The sequence below is a fragment of the Triturus cristatus genome, chromosome 10 (assembly GCF_964204655.1).
Source record: "Triturus cristatus chromosome 10, aTriCri1.1, whole genome shotgun sequence".
In the NCBI taxonomy this organism is placed as follows: Eukaryota; Metazoa; Chordata; class Amphibia; order Caudata; family Salamandridae; genus Triturus; species Triturus cristatus.
The window spans coordinates 1010600057-1010620792 of record NC_140593.1 but is presented as its reverse complement, the minus strand read 5'-3'; the positions used below and the strand labels follow the sequence as shown (position 1 = coordinate 1010620792).

General features: G+C 42.4%; 1 protein-coding gene across 1 annotated transcript in view; it reads right to left on the bottom strand.

Moving 5' to 3' along the window:
• Positions 1-20736, bottom strand: part of TMEM130 (transmembrane protein 130) — a 401485-nt gene that overhangs the window by 325684 nt on the left and 55065 nt on the right. Inside the window, exon 3 of the mRNA XM_085630206.1 lies at positions 14756-14921. Coding sequence (XP_085486332.1) covers positions 14756-14921 — 166 coding nt within the window. The remainder of the gene's footprint in view (positions 1-14755; positions 14922-20736) is intronic.

The window sequence follows — 20736 nt, the reverse complement described above, 5'->3', positions numbered from 1 at the left end:
TGTTCTACCGATTTTGAAACGTACTGACCCTTCCAAACCTCCAATCTACCGGTTTGTGATTGACCTCAGAGAAGTTAACAAAATAGTGATTCCACAGTTTCCTGTGGTACCAGATATCACTGCATTATTAACGTTGATTCCTGCCTCAGCCTCATGGTTTACAGTGATCGATTTGAAAAATGCATTTTTCAGCATTCCGATAGCCGAGGAAAGTAGATACATTTTTGGTTTCTCCTTAGGAGTTCGCAGTTTCAGATTCAAACGCGCTCCACAAGGTTATTGTGAGAGCTCTTCAATTTACAGCCAAGCATTGAAGAGTCAATTAGATGCTCTTGTACTTCCTCCTGGTGTTGCTCTGATCCAGTACGTAGACGATCTTTTACTGGCTGCTGATGACAAGGAAACTTGCAAAGCAGCTACAATTTCTCTATTACGTCATTTGTCAGACTTACATCACAAGGTGTCACCTTCTAAACTGCAATATTGTTGCCAAGAAGTGACCTACTTAGGTCATCTTTTGTCAAAGGAGGGAAGAAGGTTGACCCCAGAGAGAATCAAAGCAATTTCGCAGATGACTGTACCAAGCACACAGAGAGAAGTGCGTGCGTTTTTGGGTATTACGTCATACTGTAGGCAATGGATCCCAAATTTTCTCTCATGGCAAAACCATTGGTAGCCCTGACTGGAAAAGGTGTTCCGAGCCCTTTGCCATGGTCTGACGAATGTCAACAGAGCTTCTCTGACTTACGTGATGCGCTGTGTTCAGCTCCTGTGTTGGGTACTCCTGACTACAGTAAGCCGTTTACACTATATGTCCATGAAAGAGAAGGTTGTGCTTTGAGTGTTTTAACGCAACAATTTGGTGACAAACAGCGGCCTTGTGCATATTTCTCATCTACATTAGATCCGGTAGCCAGAGCATTGCCAAGTTGTTTGAGAGCTACAGCAGCAGCTGCAGTGTCTATTCGACAGTCCGCTGGACTAGTCATGAACAACATGTTAGTAGTCATGGTTCCACATGCTGTGGATACACTCATGAATCGAACGAAAACTCAGCACCTCACCAGTGCTAGACTATCAGGCTATGAGCTGACACTTTTGGCAAACCACATTCAGATTAAGCGATGCAACATATTGAATCCAGCAACGCTGTTGCCGACTACTCTAGAGTCGAGTGATTCAGAGCCCCATGATTGCTGTTTTAGAACTGAGGAAGAGACAAAAGGTCGGATTGATTTGAAAGATACTCCGTTACTAGATCCAGACGGCACTTTATATGTCGATGGGTCATGTTTTAAACTACAGAATGGTGATGTGACGGCCGCATATGCAGGTACGACTTTGAGTACGATTGTTGAGACTGCAAGAGTAAGTCAGAATTCCGCCCAAGCTGCAGAATTAATTGCATTAACAAGAGCGTGTGTTTTAGCTGAGGGAAAGAGAGTGAATGTGTTTACTGATAGCCAATACGCCTTCGGCGTAGCACATAGCTTTGGACGTCTCTGGAAAGAAAGAGGTTTTCTCACGTCCCATGGGACTAAGATCCAACATGGACAGTTAGTCAGCGATCTATTGGAATCCCTGACCCTACCGAATGAAGTTGCGATTGTAAAGTGCAGTGCACATCGAAAGATTACGGATGATGTTGGCCGTGTGAATGAGTTTGCTGATGAGGTTGCTAGAGAAACGGCCAAGAACATGACGAGCCGAATGTACGTTGCAACGTCTGCAAGATGGATTGCTGAATCAGGGATGTGTGAGAATACGATTGAAAACGTGAAGGCAATCCAGAATGAAGCAACTGAAAACGAGAAGAATGAATGGAAGGAGAAAACGGGTAAAATGGATTCAAGTGGATGTTGGGTTGATTTGTCTGAGCATCAGCGTTGGATGCTACCTGATGCGTATGTGCTCGCAGTAGTCACGATGGCGCATGGAGCGGCGCACATCAGTTCGAAAGGGATCTGTAAGATGTTAGCTCCAGTATGGAAGAACGATGGAATTACTAAGTGTGCGGAAAGAGTGGTGAAAAACTGCATGATATGCCTGATGCATAATCCTGGCAAGGGAACCCCAACCCCAACTGGTCACTTTGCTCCCCCTTCTTGTCCCTTTGAAGTGATTCAATTGGATTTTATCCACATGGACAGGTGTAATAATCTTAAATATGTCCTAGTGGTAGTCTGTGCCTTTTCAAGATGGATTGAGGCATATCCGTTAAAGGATAACACTGCTATGTCCACTGCCAAAATCCTCCTTAAAGAGTACTTCCCCAGGTATGGTATGCCACGGATTGTATGGTCGGACAATGGAAGTGAGTTTGTAGGGAAAGTTATGAAGAGTGTGTGTACGGGTTTGGGTATTACCCAAAAATTTCACAGTGCGAATCACCCACAGTCAGCGGGTTTGGTTGAAGGGTACAATGGCACCCTGAAACTGAAACTTGCTAAAATTCAAGCTTCCACTGGTCTATCTTGGCCAGATGCACTGCCTTTAGCTCTATTGTCCACCAGAGCGACTGTACACTCTCGAGTAGGGCTTAGCCCATATGAGATTGTGTTCGGTCGTCCTGCTAATGTTTGGGGAGTCCCTAGGCCAAAGGAATTCAAACAGATTGAATACCCAATGTTGATTGATTATCTTTATGATCTGACTGCTAAATTAAGCCTTATTCATCAACAGGTATTCGAATCCTTGCCTAAACTGCCAGAGAGTCCAGGCCACACGTTGAAACCAGGCGACCAAGTTGTAGTACGGAACTTTGAACGAACTCGGAACCTCCAGCCAAGATTCGTGGGTCCGTTCCAGGTACTCCTCACAACAAGAACTGCTGTACGCCTAGCTGGAAGGAAGAATTGGGTGCACGCTAGCCATACGAAACGTGTCCCTCTCCCACTTCCCTATGACAACTGGGTTAGACAGGGATTTGGCGTATCCGAGACAGAACCTGTTCCTAGGCACATCCCTTTCAGTGATGCAGAGTATATAACGGACCACCCACGAACTGAAACACAGAACTTTGACACCTCAGCAGGAACGGCTCCTTTGAATCTTGGACCGAGTATTGTACAAAGTGAACATTTGTCAACTATGGAGTCGAACATTTCCGCACCTGTAGACCAGCTATTTCAAGATCAGACAAGACCCGGAAAGTACAGATATAATCTACGTTCTCATGTTATGAACTAATGACATTGCATAATTACCTTTCTGTTTGAAAACTGTTTTGATCTTACTGCATTCCATTCAGTCAGGAAGTTTGCTCTAAATTTTTATCTTTTTGTTTTTATTGTTTCTCTCACCTTGCCATCTGGGTTACCGTAGGGTCGTAACGTGTGCCTTGTTTTAATTTGCAGGGAATCAGACATAAGGTCGATTTCTTCTGTCTATCCTGGGAACTCCCAGGGTAAACAGAGGCAAGTTTTTAACAGGTACAAACCATCCGTTGCGAACGGTTGTAGAAGATGGAGCTTCCTGAACTGCGATGGGTTAATGTCATAAATGTGCACAAGACAAAGCTATATGACATATTATATAGCAAATGTTTTCTAATGCAATGTACTCTGACACTTCTAATTGTTTTAATAACTTTGGTAGGCGGAATTATTTTTAGTATTCAGTTGATCTTTACACCTGTTACATCTACAGTATCTCCCCATGTTCCTGTTTCTCCGACTGTTGTTTCTCTTCATTCTTTCCATCCTTTTCCTGCCCACGAGCAAGCTCGACGCTCTGAGTTTATAAATAACACTTTCATTCAGCTCTTGCACCAACATCAACTAGTAGTTAACACAACAAACTGCTGGGTGTGTGGCTTGATACCACATACCATGGACAAGGGCATCCCTTATCTGGTTCTGCCCTTTAGTTATAATGGATCATTCTGGGCATTTCAGACCATGTTCGCTTATGCCCTAGAGACCTATCCTCCACGACCTCCGCGTTCCACTCGGTATAACTCCGCTAATAGAGCCTTGGTAAAAGGAATCACTGACATGGTTAGAGATGTCAATAACACTCCGTTCATTCCCAAGGATGAATTGCGAGTTTACATGGGTTGGAATGTTACGGAATATGGCATTACTCTGGGTGAGAACAAACGTAAAAGCTCGACTCCGATCTGGGTCGTACCCCACCAAGGTCAGGTCTGTTTGCAAGGAAATGGGAGGAATCCGAAAGCTCGACTAGGGAAGAGTGACTGTATCGAAACATATGTTTTCCCGTCACAGTCTTCCCCTGCATTCTTAGCTGCTAAGGGTACCTATTTTGTTTGTCAAGACAGAGCATACACATGGCTGCCTGCTGACTTCTCAGGCTCATGTTATATCGCTCAACTGCTACCTCCGACATACACTGCTGCACCGGACTATCACAAAACTAGAGTTGTGAGAGGTGTTTTCAGTAAAGAAGATACTGCTGGCCAAGAAGCAGAAGACTTCTTCAAAGGTTTCCTTCCGTTCTGGGGGCCTTTGGTTAACAGTAGAAACTTACGTCAACTAACACGGGTAGTTGAATCCACTATCACCGAAACTGCGGGTGCCCTTAGTAACCTGACAGCTGAGCTTCAAGCGGATCGCCTCATGACGTTACAGAACCGTATGGTTCTTGATGTGTTACTTGCTGATCGAGGTGGAGTATGTAAGATGATCCAATCGAGTTGTTGTGTTTTTATCCCAGATAATGCGCCAACGGTATACAAGGCCATCTCTAAGTTACACAAAATCTCTGACTCTATTCATGTAGAGGAAAGTGACTGGTCATTAATGGGATGGTTCTGGAGCCTGTTGTCTGCGTGGGGATGGAAGGTTCTGATAGTCACTGGTGTTGCGTTGGTATTTTTATTTTCGTGCTGTCTCATTGTTCAGTGTGGTCCTGCCTTATGTAATCTCTGCATTTCAACATGCGTAAGAAGACCACCTGTTTTTAGAGATACGCCACGGGATAGAGTAATGCTTCAACAACATATCAGTGACCTGATGAACATAGAAATGGACTCCGACATAGAGTAAGTTATTGCCTATGTAAGGGCAAAAGGACGGTCTGAGGTTCTGTAGCGATCCGAACCCGTGAAATCGGTATCGTAGTACTGACACGATTTTGGTACCAATGAACCGCAAATGATCCGTTACATACATGACGGTGTTTTCGCTACGCAACTAGCATGAATTCACTGAGAAATAGGGCATTCTGTTGTAAAGTCATGGCATCCATTTTAGTTACGGCATCCATTTTGTTTCTTGCCCTCACATAGTCAATGAACGGGCAATGACCCCGACAGAGTCACCTTGTTAAGGACACGTAAGCTCGAGCCCCGAGAAAGGCTGACGCTGCATGACTAGGCAGAATCAAGCTGCCTCCCTTGCCTGAGGCCAGTCCTGCTATACTGGTTCTCATGTCTGTTGTCCTGACTGAAAGGCCGAAGACGGTAGCCATGCCCGTTTATGATCCATAAACACCTCTTATCCTACTTTTCAATCCTTTGCACCTGGCTCTGCTCCTCTCCTTCTGGGCTTTTACAATGGGGAGGTTACGATTTTTATGATGGGGAGGATCGGGTAAAGAATGGAAAACTGACAAGGGGACCTGATCGAATACCGAAAACCTACGACTAATTATTGTTTGATGTCTATTTACTGTTTATTTGGGATACCGGGTTGGGCATGAGAAATATTCATGTAATGTTGCCTAAAGACATTTTCCGTGTATTTAAGGAACAACCCACTTAATGCAATTCGAACAGTCTCGTAGATTCTGCCTCTGTGTGGTTCCTATGACTTCTGTGCCCCTGCAGTAAATAAACCTTGGTCTTTGACGCCACCATCGAGAAGCCCGTGTCTCTGTTTATTTGTGCACCGAGACAGGAGGAACTCAGGGGTCTTTGGGTGTTGTTTCCCTGACACCTCTGGACTCTTAAAAAGTCCAGAACCTCAACAGTCACTTGGTTATCACGTTCTGGCTTTTTTAAATGTACTTCATGCCGTGCTTGCAAATTTGGAACCAATGTTTCTGAATACACTACAGCGTTCAGTAACATTCCAGTACAAATAAAACACCATTACACCTGTCGCACGGATCATGCAGTTTATGTGCTTGAATGCACTTGTCATCTCAAGTATGTGGGCAGTACAAAATTACCGGTTTTCAATCGCATTTTGCAACATCTTCGTGCGATTGTTAACTCGGATTCTACGTACCCCGTTGCCCGACATTTTAAAGCCGTTCACTCCAACAAAATCAGTGACCTAAAATATTTTATCATTGGGGCAGTGCCCCCTTCCATCCGTGGGGGCAACAGAGAGAAACAACTTCGCCAGTTAGAATCCTCTTTCATCCTATTGCTTGACACTAAAATGCCAAATGGGATGAATACGAGTGAGGACCTGCACAATTTCTTGTAAATAATGTATAAACTCGGTATCTGATCCTTTGGATATGTTTTTTTATGTAGATGAGCTAAAAACTTTTGGATTAGTCACTTATACATTTAGTTGTTTTATGCTTCACTGGCAGTTTCAATATTAAATTTATTTCTTCAAGATTATTTTTTCTTTATTGTCTTCTGCTTCACCTCATTTTCTCTTTTCTCTTTCCTTTCACTGTTCTATTACTTTGATTCTCTTTTACCCTTCTAACTGTTATATTTTAGGATTTTAAGTAATTATTGTTCACTTAATTTCCAAGTTTTTACTTAGAGAATATGAGCCTGAAACTGCGTCATTTTCAACCAATGAACCGTGGATTTTGTGTTTCAGTACATTTCAATTTTGATTGAGATCTATCACTGTATTTAATTAATTCTGGGGCACTTGCCGGATATTGTTTACAGTCAATGTATGCTCAACATTATGATTTGTACTATTCCGTGTGATTTGTTGGAGTGTTGAACTCTTTTAAATGAATTCACGACAGTTTCATGGTGATTCCTCAGTTCTCTAGTATTTTGTTTATTTTCATTGAGCACGAAGGAATTGATTGGGTGTTATTATCTTTTTAAAGGAAGGTCCGGTCTCAGCGTGTCATGTGATCAAGATCGCGGAGGCGATCGAAACGCATCTGAGGCGGACACTTGTCTGACGTAAATGGAATAAATCAGAAATGAAATGAAACTTTAAACTGCTTGGCGTATTCTCATTGGACAAACAGCAACGTGTGGGTTTCGAGGTCCGTACCTGTTTCTAGACTCCCCAGCTTGATTGGGAGTTCAGGACTTGTCTTCATATATATATATATATATATATATATATATATATATATATATATATATATATATATATATATAGTTGAACTAACTATAATTCGCCCCCCAGCAGTGCACTGCTGATGACGTCACACATTGCATCATTCATGACATGGTCAGTGACATCACTGAGGACATCACTGATGACATCTTATATGACATCACTGATGACAACATCCACTGACTGTGTGTTTTTGTAAAGTTTAAATATGTTTTATATATATATATAAGCCAAGGTGTATTGAAGTATGAGTGGGTGTATGCATATCTGAATGGATGATTTAGTAGGTGCGTGACTGACTGTATAAGTGAGTGATTAAAAGTGTCTTAGTGAATGCATGGGTTAGTAAGTACACTGTGTAAATGTCTGTATCAGTCTGTCAGTTGGTGTGTAAGCGGCTGCATGGGTTGGTGAGTAGCTACAAGAGTGTCATTATGGGTTATTGATTGGTTGTCTGAGTATCTGTATTGGTGCCTGAGTGTCTGTGTGGGTGAGTGGGGGGGTGTAACTCTGTGCATAGATATGTGAGTGTTCAAGAGTTTATCTGTGAATGGCTGTATGGGTGGGCGAGTGTGTGTATGGGTGTGTTGGTGAGTGAATGGATGTCTCAGTGGTACATGTGTGAGTAACTACATATGTGAATCACTATATGTGAGAGTGAGTGATTGTGAGAGTGGCAGTATGGATGAGTGTGTACTTGTATCAGTGATTGTATATGAGAGTAAGTATCTGTTAGTATCTGTTTGAATAAGTGAGGTGGTGTGTGTATAACTGTATAGGTGAGTAAATGGGAGTGTGAATGATTCTTTGCATGATTGACTAGGTGTGTGAGTAACTCTATGGATGAGTGGCGATGTGTGAGTATCTATATAGGTGTACGAGTACAAATGATAGTGCTGTATTGATAAGTGACTGCATGTATGAGTGACTGTATGGGTGAATGAGTGGACGCGTGAATAGACCTAAGAATCAGTGAATGGGTATGTAGTAACTAGTATTGGTGAGTCTTTTGTTTCAAAAATGGTAGTCTGTATTTTAGAGTGGGTGTATCAAAGGTTACATTAGGATGTGAGGAGGTGCATCAGATTATCACGTGGATGATGTCATCAGTGATGTCATTTGAGATATCATCAGTGATGTCACTGACCATGTCATAAATGATGTAATATGTGACATCATCAGTAGTGCATTGGGGGTGTGAGTTATAGTTAGCTCAATTTCTCTGGTTTTGTACGAGTGAAATGTCAAACTAACTATAACGTCCCTGAAACCTATGGTTTTTTCAGTGAATTTCTACGTTTTTTTAAATGCTAATTTCTAACTATGCCTACAGAGGTAGGACATGTGAAGAAAGAGGAAGAAACGCACAGAAAGAAGCAAGAGAAATGCAGAAAGAGGCAACAGAAGTCCAGAAAGATGAAGAAAAGTGCAGAAAGAAGTAAGAGATATGCAGTAAGAACCAACAGAGGTGCAGAAAGAGGCCTTGTTTCAAAGTCATCCTATGCCCCCAACTTTTTACTGACTTGTACTGGTGGTAACTGACTCTGCCTAATCAGACCCAGAGCCAGTGCTATGCTAAAAGACACTTAGAATACAGTGAAAACACCTACATACACTAGGGAACCTATGCGCTGGGGTTCCCCTGTAATTGGCATGACCTCCTCTGTAAGGACCTAGTACATAATAGGCAGGGGAATTAAAACTACCTCTAAGTCAGAGGTGCAGAAAGATACTTCTTTAAGTAGTGGTCACATTTGCAGAGCGGTAGAGAAAGGGTGCTGGACCTCCGACCAGTGCTCAGGAATTCCACTGCTTAGGACTTACAGGAGGTGCCAGGAGTTTTTTTTTTTTTACAGCGTTTTATATAGCGTGAACTTGACCCGAATCGGGTATCAGAGCGCTTTACATAGCACCAGTTGCATTACTTGAGGACATATTAATTTTTTTTGTTAGGCGCAGGGACATTAACTGATTTGCCCAGAATCACAGGATGTTCAGCATCATTTCTGGGACTTGAACCGAGGTCCTCAGATTCAAGGTCGGCCGCCGTAGCCGTTAGGCTAACTCCTCTGGCCCTCAGGAGTAATGTGGACTTCATTCCCCATCCCATAGTCTACCAGGAGGCATGTTTGCAGAGTGGTGGAGGAAGGGGGGCATGGCCTCCAAAGATTTCTTAGCAATCCCACTGTGTGTGATTTACTGGAGGTAACAAGCGGGGGCCAACTACCCCTCCTATAACCTCCAGTAAGTACCCCACAGCAGGATTGCTAAGTTCTCATAACAGACAACCCCCTCTTTGCCCACCATTCTGCAAACACACACCCTGGCACGCTCTTGGATGGGGATTGAAGTCACCTTCGCTCGGGGGTCATTTAGGAGCCAACCAGCATATCTCTTACCTCCAGTAAGCCCTGCAAAGTGGGATTGCTGAGAGGTGGACACAGGCTACGCCCCCTTTCTCCACCACTCTGCAAACATGACTCCTGGTGCTTTCTAAGTTGGGGAATTTAGTCCCCTTGAATACTGAGGGTCCCTGGAGACCAACTAGCCCACCAGGTACCTCCAGTAAGTGTCACACAGTTGGATTGCAGAAAGGTGGTCTGAGGCCACGCCCCCTTTTTACACCACACTGCAAACGCGCATTTGCAGAGTGCTGCAGGGAGGAGGCGGGACCTCTGGCGAGATGCTGGCTTTTTTAAAATGTTGTTTTTGAAAGGGGGACTGTGTGGCCCCCCTTCCCTGAATTATTATTGGCCATGGGGACCCCATCCCCAAGGGCCTGAGCATTTTATTTAGTTTTTCCCAGGGCAACTATTAGGCCTGGCTTCATTTTTAAAAAATGTTAATTTATATTTTGGAGGAGGAGAGCCCTGTGGCCCCCCCTCCCCTGGGCCCTTTCTGGCCACAGGGACCCCATCCCCCGGGGCTGGCCTCTTTTTTTCTTAAATAATTAAAGGGGAAAAGGCCTAGTGGCCCCCCTCCTGGGCCACTATTGGTTCCGGGGACCCCGTCTCTTCAGGCCCCGGGGATCCCATCCCCTGGGGCCGGCCCTTAAGTTGGGGACTGTGGGGGAGCCCCAATGATCCACCGGTCCCGCCAGCTCCCGCCTACTGCGGGAGCCGGCATTGCTTTTGCACAGGGGGAGTTGCTGTGTTTCCTGCTCTCGCGTCCAAATTCCAAAGCAGAGTTAGCTATGGCAAGCCATAGCAAACAGCAATGTTCCAGGGGGTGGGCACCTCGGGACATTGCAGGAGCCGGCCCTGAGGGGTGACGGTCCCCAGGGCCATCAAGGGCTCCTGGAGGGGGCTGCATGGCCCCCCTCCCTCCCCTTGTAAAGCCCTGGGAAGGTTGTGGTCCCCGGGGCCTGTAACGTACCCCCGAATTTGAATAATTAGTACCCCGGGGAGGTAGTGGTCCCCGGGGCAGACCAGTAGCTCCCCCACACTTATTTTATAATGATTTAAGCCCCAGTGAGGTAACGGTCCCTGGTGCTGTTAGGAGGTCACATGCCCTCCATGCATAATTAAATAAAGCTCCGGGGAGTTGGCGGTCCCCAGGGCGTGGGGGGGCCTGGGAGCCCCCTTCATATCCAATTAAAGAAGCCCTGGGGAGGTGGCGGTCCCCCGGGCTGTGGGGTGGCTGTGTGCCCCCACACATATTTAGCATAGCCCTGGGGATGTAGCGGTCCCTGGGCCTGTGGGGGCCCCCGCAGGCCCCCTTCTATTTAATTTTGCCATTGCCCCCGGGACCTGGTTCACCCAGGGGTTCATTAAAATGAAGCGCGGGAGCCTGCGCTTCATTTTTTACAAATTTTCTCAGCAGGATTTGCGCACCCAGTGTGAAATCTGCCGATTTTTTAGCAGGGCTAGGGAGTCAGGGTGTTTCTACCCTGCCCCCTTTTCTTGTTTTCAATCTCTTTTCACCCTTTTTCTTGTGACTCAGTTACCGAGTCATAAGATGGCTGCCAATACTTGGTTTGGAGTGTTGGCAGCCAATCAGAGTGAAGCTCGAGCCCTGGAGGGTTCGCGAACCCTCCTCGGTGCTCAGATATCGATATTTGTATTTCTTGAATTTCTCAGCAACTACTAAACGGATTTATACCATTTAACAAAAAAGTCTCTTTCTGAACCAAGAGCTACCTTTGTGCCAAAGTTGGTGTAATTCCGTTCAGCAGTTCGGGCTGCAGTCTGTTCCAATTTTTCCTATGGAAATTAACACGGGGAAAACACGTTTTGGGACCCCCCCTTTTTCCTCAGCCCCCGCTTGACAAATGACCACAAAACTTTCAAGACAGGAGCTGACCAGAGCGCCCCATCAGTTTTGAAAACTTCTCGAAGATTCATCAAACTGCACTAAAGATATTGGCAAACAAAAAACCTCTTTTTGAATAGAAACAAGGTCCTAACTATATATATTTTCACCCAAAAAACATAGGTTTCAGACACGTTATAGTTAGGAATTAGCATTTAAAAAACCTTAGAAATTCACTGAAAAAACCATAGGTTTTAGGGTAAGTTATAGTTAGTTGGACATTTCACTCGTACAAAACCATAGAAATTCCCCCGTTATAGTTAGTTCAGTTAACTATAACTCGCGCCCCCGCAATGCACTGATGATGATGTCACATATTACATCACTCATGACATGGTCAGTGACATCACTGATGACCTCACTGATGACATCTCAAACGACATCATAGATGACATCACTGATGACATCATCCAGTGACTGTGTGTTTCTGTAAAGTTTAACTATGTTTAATATATATAGGGAAAGGCGTATTGAAGAATGAGTGGGTGTTTAACTGTCTGAATGGATGATTTATTTAGGGGGTGCGTAACTGAGTCTATAAGTGAGTGATAAAACGTATCTTACTGAATGCATGGGTTGGTGAGTAAACTATGTGAATGTCTGTATGCATCTGTCTGTTGGTGTGTAAGTGGCTGCATGGGTTTGTGAATAGCTACATGAGTGTGTATATGAGTTATTGATTAGTTGTCTGAGTATCTGTAAGGGTGGCTGAGTGTTTGTGTGGGTGGGGTGTGTGTAACTTTGTGCATAGATGTGTGAGTGGGTAATTCACTTGGTACATGGTTTCAAGAGTGCATCTGTGATGGACTACATGGGTGGGTGAGTGTGTGTATGGGTGTGTTAGTGAGTGAATGTATATCTCAGTGGTACATGTGCGAGTAACTACATATTTAAAAGGCAGTATATAAGTGTGTTAGAGTATTTAAATGGCTATAAGTGAGAATGTGTGATAGTGAGAGTGGCTGTATGGATGAGTGTGTGGTTGTATCAGTGATTGTATAAGAGCATAAGAATGTTCTAGTATTTGTATGAGTAAGTGAGCTGGTGTGTGTATAACTGTATAGGTGAGTAAATGGGTGTGTGATTATTTATTTGCATGAATGACTAGATGTGTGAGTACCTCTCTGGATGAGTGGTGGTGTGTGAGTGTCTATATAGGTGTATGAGTGCATATGATAGTCCTGTACTGAGTGACCATAAGTATGAGTGACTGTACAGATGAGTGAGTGGATGTGTGTGTAGATCTAAGAATCAGCGAGTGGGTATGTAGTTATTGGTGTTGGAGTGTCAATGGTTTTGAGAATGGCCGTCTGTAATTTAGAGTGGGTGTATCAAAGGTTGCATTAGGATGTGAGAAGATGCATCAATTTATCACATGTATGATGTCATCAGTGATGTCATTTGAGATGTCATCAGTGATGTCACTGACCATGTCATGAGTGATGTGATATGTGACGTCATTAGCAGTGCATTGCGGGGGCGCGAGTTATAGTTAGCTGAACTAACTATAACAGGGGAATTTCTATGGTTTTGTACGAGTGAAATGTCCAACTAACTATAACTTACCCTAAAACTAATGATTTTTTTAAGTGAGTTTCTAAGGATTTTTAAATGCTAATTCCTAACTATAATGTGTCTGAAACCTATGTTTTTTCCAGTGAATTTCTAAGGTTTTTTAAATGCTAATTCCTAACTATAACGTGTCTGAAATCCATGGTTTTTTCAGTGAATTTCAAAGGTTTTTTAAATGCTGATTTCTAACTATGCCTACAGAGGTAGGAAATGTGAAGAAAAGAAAAAAAGCACAGAAAGAAGCAAAAGAAATGCCGAAACAAGCAACAGAAGTCCACAAAGACGAAGAAAAGTGCCTGATGAAGGAAGAGATGCAGAAAGAAGCGACAGAGGAGCAGAAAGAGGCCTTGTTGCAAAACCATCCTGTGGCCAAAACTATTTCAGACGGGTACTGGTGGTAACTGACTCTGACTAACCAGGCCTAGAGCCAGTGCTATGCTAAAAGACACTTAGAATACAGTGAAAACACCTACATACACTAGGGAACACTATGCGTTGGGGTACCGCTGTGATTAGCATGACCTCCTCTGTAAGTCCCCAGTACATAATAGGGCAGGGGGATTAAAACTACCTCTTAAAACATGCCACGGGGCGCGTTTGCACAGTGGTGAAGGGAGGGGGGCCTGAGGTGACATGTGTGCAAACACGCCCTGTGGCCGTTTTAAGTTGGGAGATTAAGTCCCCTTGAATCCTGAGGGTCCCTGGAGTCCAACTAGCCCACCAGGTACCTCCAGTAAGCGCCACAGTGCTGCGTTGCAGAGAGGTGTAAAAAGGACATGGCCTGAACCACCTATCTGCAATGAAGCCCTGTGGTGCTTACTGGAGGTACCTGGTGGCCTAGTTGGCCCCCAGGGGCCATCAGGATTGAAGGGGACTTAATCCCACAACTTAAAATGTGCCACAGGGCGTGTTTGCACACGTCACCTCTGGCCCTGCCCCCTCCCTTTACCACTGTGCAAAGGCGCCCTGTGGCACGTTTTAAGTTGGGGGATGAAGTCCCCTTGAATCCTGAGAGTCCCTGGGTCCAACTAGCGTACCACGTACCTCCAGTAAGCAAAACAGAGATGCGTTGTAGAATATTATAAAAAAAATTAAAATATTACAGGAAGGGGGCCGTGTGGGCCCTCCCCGGGGCTTAATATATATATATATATATATATTTTGACTTACCTTAGCTATATTTATCTGTATGCCAAAGGGATATGCATTGTAAAGTCATATGTGTGGTAAAGGCATGCACTGCAAAAAATGTATGGTAAAGGCATGCATAGTAATTCCTTGTGTTGTAATGTCATACATCCTTTTATAACGTTTGCTTCTACGAGGTATTGGTAATGTAATTTTGTTCTCTTGATCATTATCCTTTTATAATGAAATTGTGTTATGATATTTTTGAAATTCAATTGAACTTTCTTAGTTTTTGTAAACAGACCCTGTATCTGGTCACATGCCGATGCTAATGTAATTTTTGAGAGAAAAAATACATTTTAAAGTCTAAAAGGGGAAATAATGTCAGCTACACAAAAGTTTTCTGGTGGACATATAATTCAGCACACTGCTAATTGTCTTGTTTACAGAGTGACAAATATTACCAGGAACTCTCCTCCTTTTGGAAGAACTGATGAACTACATACCCATCTCCAAAGTCCCAGGCATAGGAGAAGGAAGCAGATTTCAGGTAACTGCTGGGGTCATAGAGAATGAAGGCTATCTGAATCAGCTCTCCTGTAGCAAGGTGGAATGCATTCCGGGTGAATACATTATTTTCTTCTATGATTTTGAGCTCTCCCAATAAAGATTCTGCAGGCAAAATTAAATAGAATTTGATGTGAAGAAAACTGAAATATAGCCTGAAAAATTCTGTGCAGACCTATATATTCTTATATAATACATGCAACACATATGCAAATATACTAAAATGAGATTTTTTTTAATTAGTATTTTATTGATGCTTACTTATGAGTAAAAAGGTATGCTCAAATTATCCTGTATAAGTACAAAATGTTTGTACATCGTAGTAGTAACAAAGTCTTTTCAAATTATTTGTGGGACGAAGGCTTCTAGTCAAGAAAGAAAGACTAAGCTAGATAATCTCTTCATGCTATACAATAAGATGCTTCTCTAGCCACCGAGTCTTACACCAATCTATCAGACGCTGCTGGCCTGCTCTTGCATCAAAAAATTTCCAAAGGTCCAATAACCGGGTAGAATAGGCGACCCTTGAGTCTTTCCCCTCTTGTAGAAAAAAGTATTACGGATGTTAAAAAAATATTTGGACTCTTATGTTCTTTTAACACATTTGTTGGTACAGCTGTGCTTTAGAATGTGAATGTAGAAGATGTAATGTGAAATTCTGCAAGTTTGCTAATTTTCTCTGTGAAATTTCAATTTTGCCCAGCCCTACGTATTTTGCTAAAATCAAAGATGCCATCCTCTCGTAAATACAACACTGGGACATGGTTTGGCTTGGGAATTGGTGAGCAGAAAAATGGTGTGAAAAGTGTTTTAGGCATGGTTTACTTAAACAAGTGTACTACCACCTGTAGCATTTTCATTCTGTACCTGAATGTTACCCTGTATTTTTACTTTTTGGCAACAGTATGTATTGCCCTTCAAACTGCAATGTTGGGGCTGCATGTAGACACCTTTTCTTGCACTCTAAGAGAAGAGGCCATAAGATGGTCTCTGCACCCTGTGTTCTACATGGACAGGCCAATTTGATCCTTTCTGCACAAGTCAGGATTGGCGGCAGCATATTGACAGTTATTTGAGTGCACACCCATACCTCGGTCAGATAAGTATATGACTCCACTTGTAAATGAAGTCCAGAAGCTTGGCTCAAATGAAAAACCCAATTGTCTTTTAATATTGTTTGCATGTCTGAGGTGTGTGCATGCATTATTAGTATCACATGTGCAGTGACTGATTCCTAAACATTTACTTTTGTAAAATTGATTATTGCTAGATGGAAGATGAATGAAGTTCACAGAGAACAACTCTAACCTCCACTACGTCTTCCACTGTTGTTCTTTGTTTTCAAGTGATGCTTGGGTGAAACACAAAATTCTCCTCCAGAGGAGCCCCAGCAATGTATGGTGTTCAGCTGCACATGGAAAGTAAACCCAACTCTGCATTTTGAAAGAAGGACCTTTGCAGCATCCATGAGGAGGTAAATTAAGACCCAGCATGAACATCTAAACCCTTTGAATGTGAAATTGACACTGACTGAATGACTGTGTGACTTGCTCAATAGCCTGAATTTGGAAACAGACACTGGGGATTCCCTTCAGCTCTCTGAACACCTCTTGGACCAGAGCTGCGTAGATCTTGCAAATGTTGGTGCTTCCAGAAGGTGGAACTGAGTGCTCCTAGTTTCCTCCTACACAGGAATAAGTCAAAAGGTCCTACTGAAGCTCTGTTGGCCTGTTTTGCCATGTCTGCTAATCCTGCCTGTATAGAAAGTCACAGTCAGCCAAATGTTCTACTAACCTTCTACAGAGAGTAAGAAAGAGCTGCCCAAGAAATCAACTGCTTCAAACGTAGATCACCTTAGTGGTGGATTTGCCTGGTAAGAGTGCTTTCTAACTGCTGTGCCTTTTGCTTCTTTTGTTCTTTAACCCTCCCTGTTGTTTTGTGGTGTTCCAACAGGTGGTTCCCTCGTTGGCCTGAGATAAGCTTTCCCTCTATTACTGTGAGTCACACAGGTTTCTTCTCCCTCTGTCATCAAGGTTATTCCCCCCATGTGTGAAAATCCAGTAACTGCGAGCTTTGTGGCAAACACAAAGACAAACCTAATAAAACCCATATGGCATAGATCTGACTAGGACAATGACGATTTTAAAAGGCAAATAGTCCTGTCTTCATAAGGGGACATACGAGGAATTACAAGATATCGCTATTTTACTTAATCCACGCCAGACCAACTTGCATGGCCCTGAGTGGCTTGATAAATCCAGAGAAATGCATTGCAAATCACTTTGTTGTGTTACTCTGACCAAGGGAGGCATTGTGTGGAACTTGAACATTTTTACGTACATCTAACTGTATAATAATATAGAAATGTGCCTTAACAGAAACATGAAACATGTCTATTAAAAAGTGTCTAGAAAATGTACTTTTATTAAATGGCCAACAATTGAAAATGCTACTTATTTCTGCAGAAAGCTCCCATTTCTATCATTCTTTCACTGCTAGGCCTCAATAGTTATTCATTCTTTCCTATCCCTTGAAGAAAATAAAAGCCTATTTGTAAAATGATGATTTAACGTTATAACTGAACTGTAGAACTTGCCATCTTCGTGAAAAGAGTTGTTTGCTGCAAAATGTGTTTCTTTTCTTCCTCGCACCATATGACTTAATTATATCTAGATTGTTTCTAATCCATATGCTTATAATGAACAAGTATATTAATGAAAGAAATGCTTGCTGTAGGTTTAAATTCCATGATCTAACCAGGACATGCTAGATAATAATGTTTCATATCATAGAACAGACCATTGTTACATAATGGGACACTAAACAGCTAAGTAGGTGTGCACAAGGTTCTCATGAGAAACTTCCTAGATGTATCTTTTTGAAATAGGCTCTAGACACATGCAAATAACTACATATCAACATGGACGTTTCCGAGGGAATCGAAGGAGAAGGACCATCAGAAGATCCTTCCTCACTGGCTGTATATGGCATAACCAACTGTTTTTGCAACATGTGTTATGTTTTCTATATAGTATGTGTTCCTAGCTAGAGAGTTCAGGCATTCTATGCACCCCTACCCTACCATTTCCCTAAGCACTTTATTGAGCTAGCCTGAATTGACATAAGCTACTGCTAATGGTAAATTCTTTGTTTTTGTATGATTTATGAGGACACATTGAATCTTTTGCCGATCATAGCTACTGCTGTGATTAATTCCTTTACCTGTTTTAATGGTTATTACTGCGGCTGTTAAGGAACTTAGCTGAGTTTCCAGAACTAGTGTTTATGGGGAGTCCAACCATTTACATAGCTATTAGACTTTCGCTCTAAAATTTGATTTGCTCTTTTCCAAAAGGAACTTTTAATGGGTTCTCTCTAGGATAGGTTAGGTCCTTTAGATTAGGATAGTGACTAATTCTTTATCGAACATGCTGTTATTTTGTTTGCTTGTTCTTAACAAATGTTCTCAAAATTTCTGTAAATTAAATTTTTTGACTAATCTGAATAAAAAGACAAAAATACAGTCTAATCTCTTAAAGAGAAAATACAATTTTGCATTTCACCAAACCTCTCATTATTGACTGAACATCTAATGTTGAAGACGATGTTTATTTTAGAGATGTGTTTGGGTTGTGCTCCATTCTAATACGATGGCAAAGATTCATTGACTCGAAGAGGATTTGAAATTGGAAGTCCAGTTGGTAAGCTTGAAGTGGAGCTACTTATAACCTTTTTATGAGATTTCTGTCCTCACAGGTCCATGGGTGGTGTGTGTGTGTTCCTATGCAACATCCATGGATTTTGGCACACTCCCAGATTAGAACAGAAACAAATTAAAGCTCCAGTTCTCAGTTTATAAACTACAGCTCGACTAACTAAATCATGTTTCGCGTGCTACACAGTATTTGAGGGCTGCCAGTCCCCCATACTGAATTAACTGTGGATGTCTTCAGGTCAACATGTGCCTGAATAACTGTGTGCATTGCAGTACAGATAAACAACTTTTAAATCTTTACACACAAATTTAAACATTAACAATAACCACATACTTAATTATTTGTTTGAGTGATTTTCATTTTTCTCATGCTACATGTTAAATCATTACAAAACTTCTGTGATCAATGAATTACTTTCCATATGTAAAACAAATGATAACATAAATTAGAATGCCCAAACGTAAGTATATATAATACATGAATATATTCTTCTTTGGTGTAGCTCCAATTTATTTGTGTGATGCCTTATGCATTTTGGGACAGTGTGTCCCTTTCTCAGGGGCCACTAAAAAAACATAAATGAATGTAAATGAGCAATTAATTCAATGACTCTAATTAAGTTAATCACAAGCTACCAAGCATTTCTTACACTCGTGGGGAGAATCGTACAACCATTGGAAAAACAAAACTACCACAACTTGCTTTTACTAGAACTCTCCACACCTAAGGCCATGATAATGTCATCATCATATGGTTAACAGGGTTTAAAAACCTCAGAAATGTGAGTACCCAAGCTATTGTGCAAAACACTGCAACATCCTTGTTATTTCGCCTCAACATGTTTTCCACCTCCAGACGTGCTATTAATTCAAAATGAATCCTGGATAGTATTTATCTTGTGCACAAGATCACCCGTGCCTTTGCTACATGACCCAACACTGTACTCATGCTTACCCGAGAGAGGGTCTCAAAAAAGGTACTCACTACCATAAGTTCAAAGAAGTATGTGCAACTTTTCAAAAGAGGCAAATTTGGTTTTGAGAATCCTGCAAAATGAAAATAACCCACATGTTCATGCCTCAATTCATAATAAATCCCATGTCTACCATAAGTGGTAGACCTGGGAATATGTCAAAACTGCTACACATCCCAGGGGAGGCATAACAAGGTTTTCCTCTTTCTATGTGTTATGCATTCTGCAACACACATAGAAAGAGGAAAGTACTTCAGGGGATTGTTTTTGTGCAGTGAGGGGTCCCTTCCTGCACAAAAACTATCCTGATTACAACAAAGGCACCCTTTCACCATGGTGCAAGGGTGCCTGCATTGGCGCTATGCAGCACATTGTGCGCCAGCACTAGAAAAACACAGGAATGTGCTGTATTATGTTAAATACTGGGCATTCCTGCCCTTTCACTGTAACACAGCACAGCAAGGTGACTTGCTGCTCTGTGAGACTTGATGATAATTATACCCCCAAGTCTAATCACACATACTTTTGGCAGTGGTGCAGTACAAAGTAGGGATTGCTCAGAAGGTCATCTAGAGCACAGGGGTAGTCATTAAGTGGGAGAAGGTGGTTCAGTTTTTCTCTGACAACTGGAAAACAAATGCAAAATCCATATGGTACATCAAAAAGTGAAGCGCTGAAAGGCATAAGTCTGGAGCAATCAAAAACCAATCAAAAATAGGAGGATGTTTGCTTTCAAAACATTGAACACGGAGGACTTCAGCGTCTGATTCTTCTGCTAACTTTCTACTTCTTTTCACATCGTCTATTGTAATTGCAATACTAGTATAATTTGACTAGTAAACCTGCAGCTTTAGATAAAAGAGCATTTCACAACAGTGGCCCCTGAACATATAATTATCAAAGATATTGTCAACCAAATGGTCATTTATTCACAAGAGCACATATAAAAACCAGTATACAACCGTGCAGTGGGTGAAACAAACATGCTTGGTGCTCTCTCAACATCAGTGATTGTTGGAGGCCGGAGTCCAAGTCGCGCACCACTGTTACCAAATGCACGACCCGGGACTCCCCACTCAACGTTAGGCCAAGTAAGGGCACCGTTTGAGATAGCCCTGCTCACCCCCTTAGTAGCTTGGCATGAGCAGCAAGGCCTATCTCCAAGGCATGAGTATACTGGGAACAGTGGAGATAATACAGTGCGTAACGATACACCCCGGTACCTTGCAAT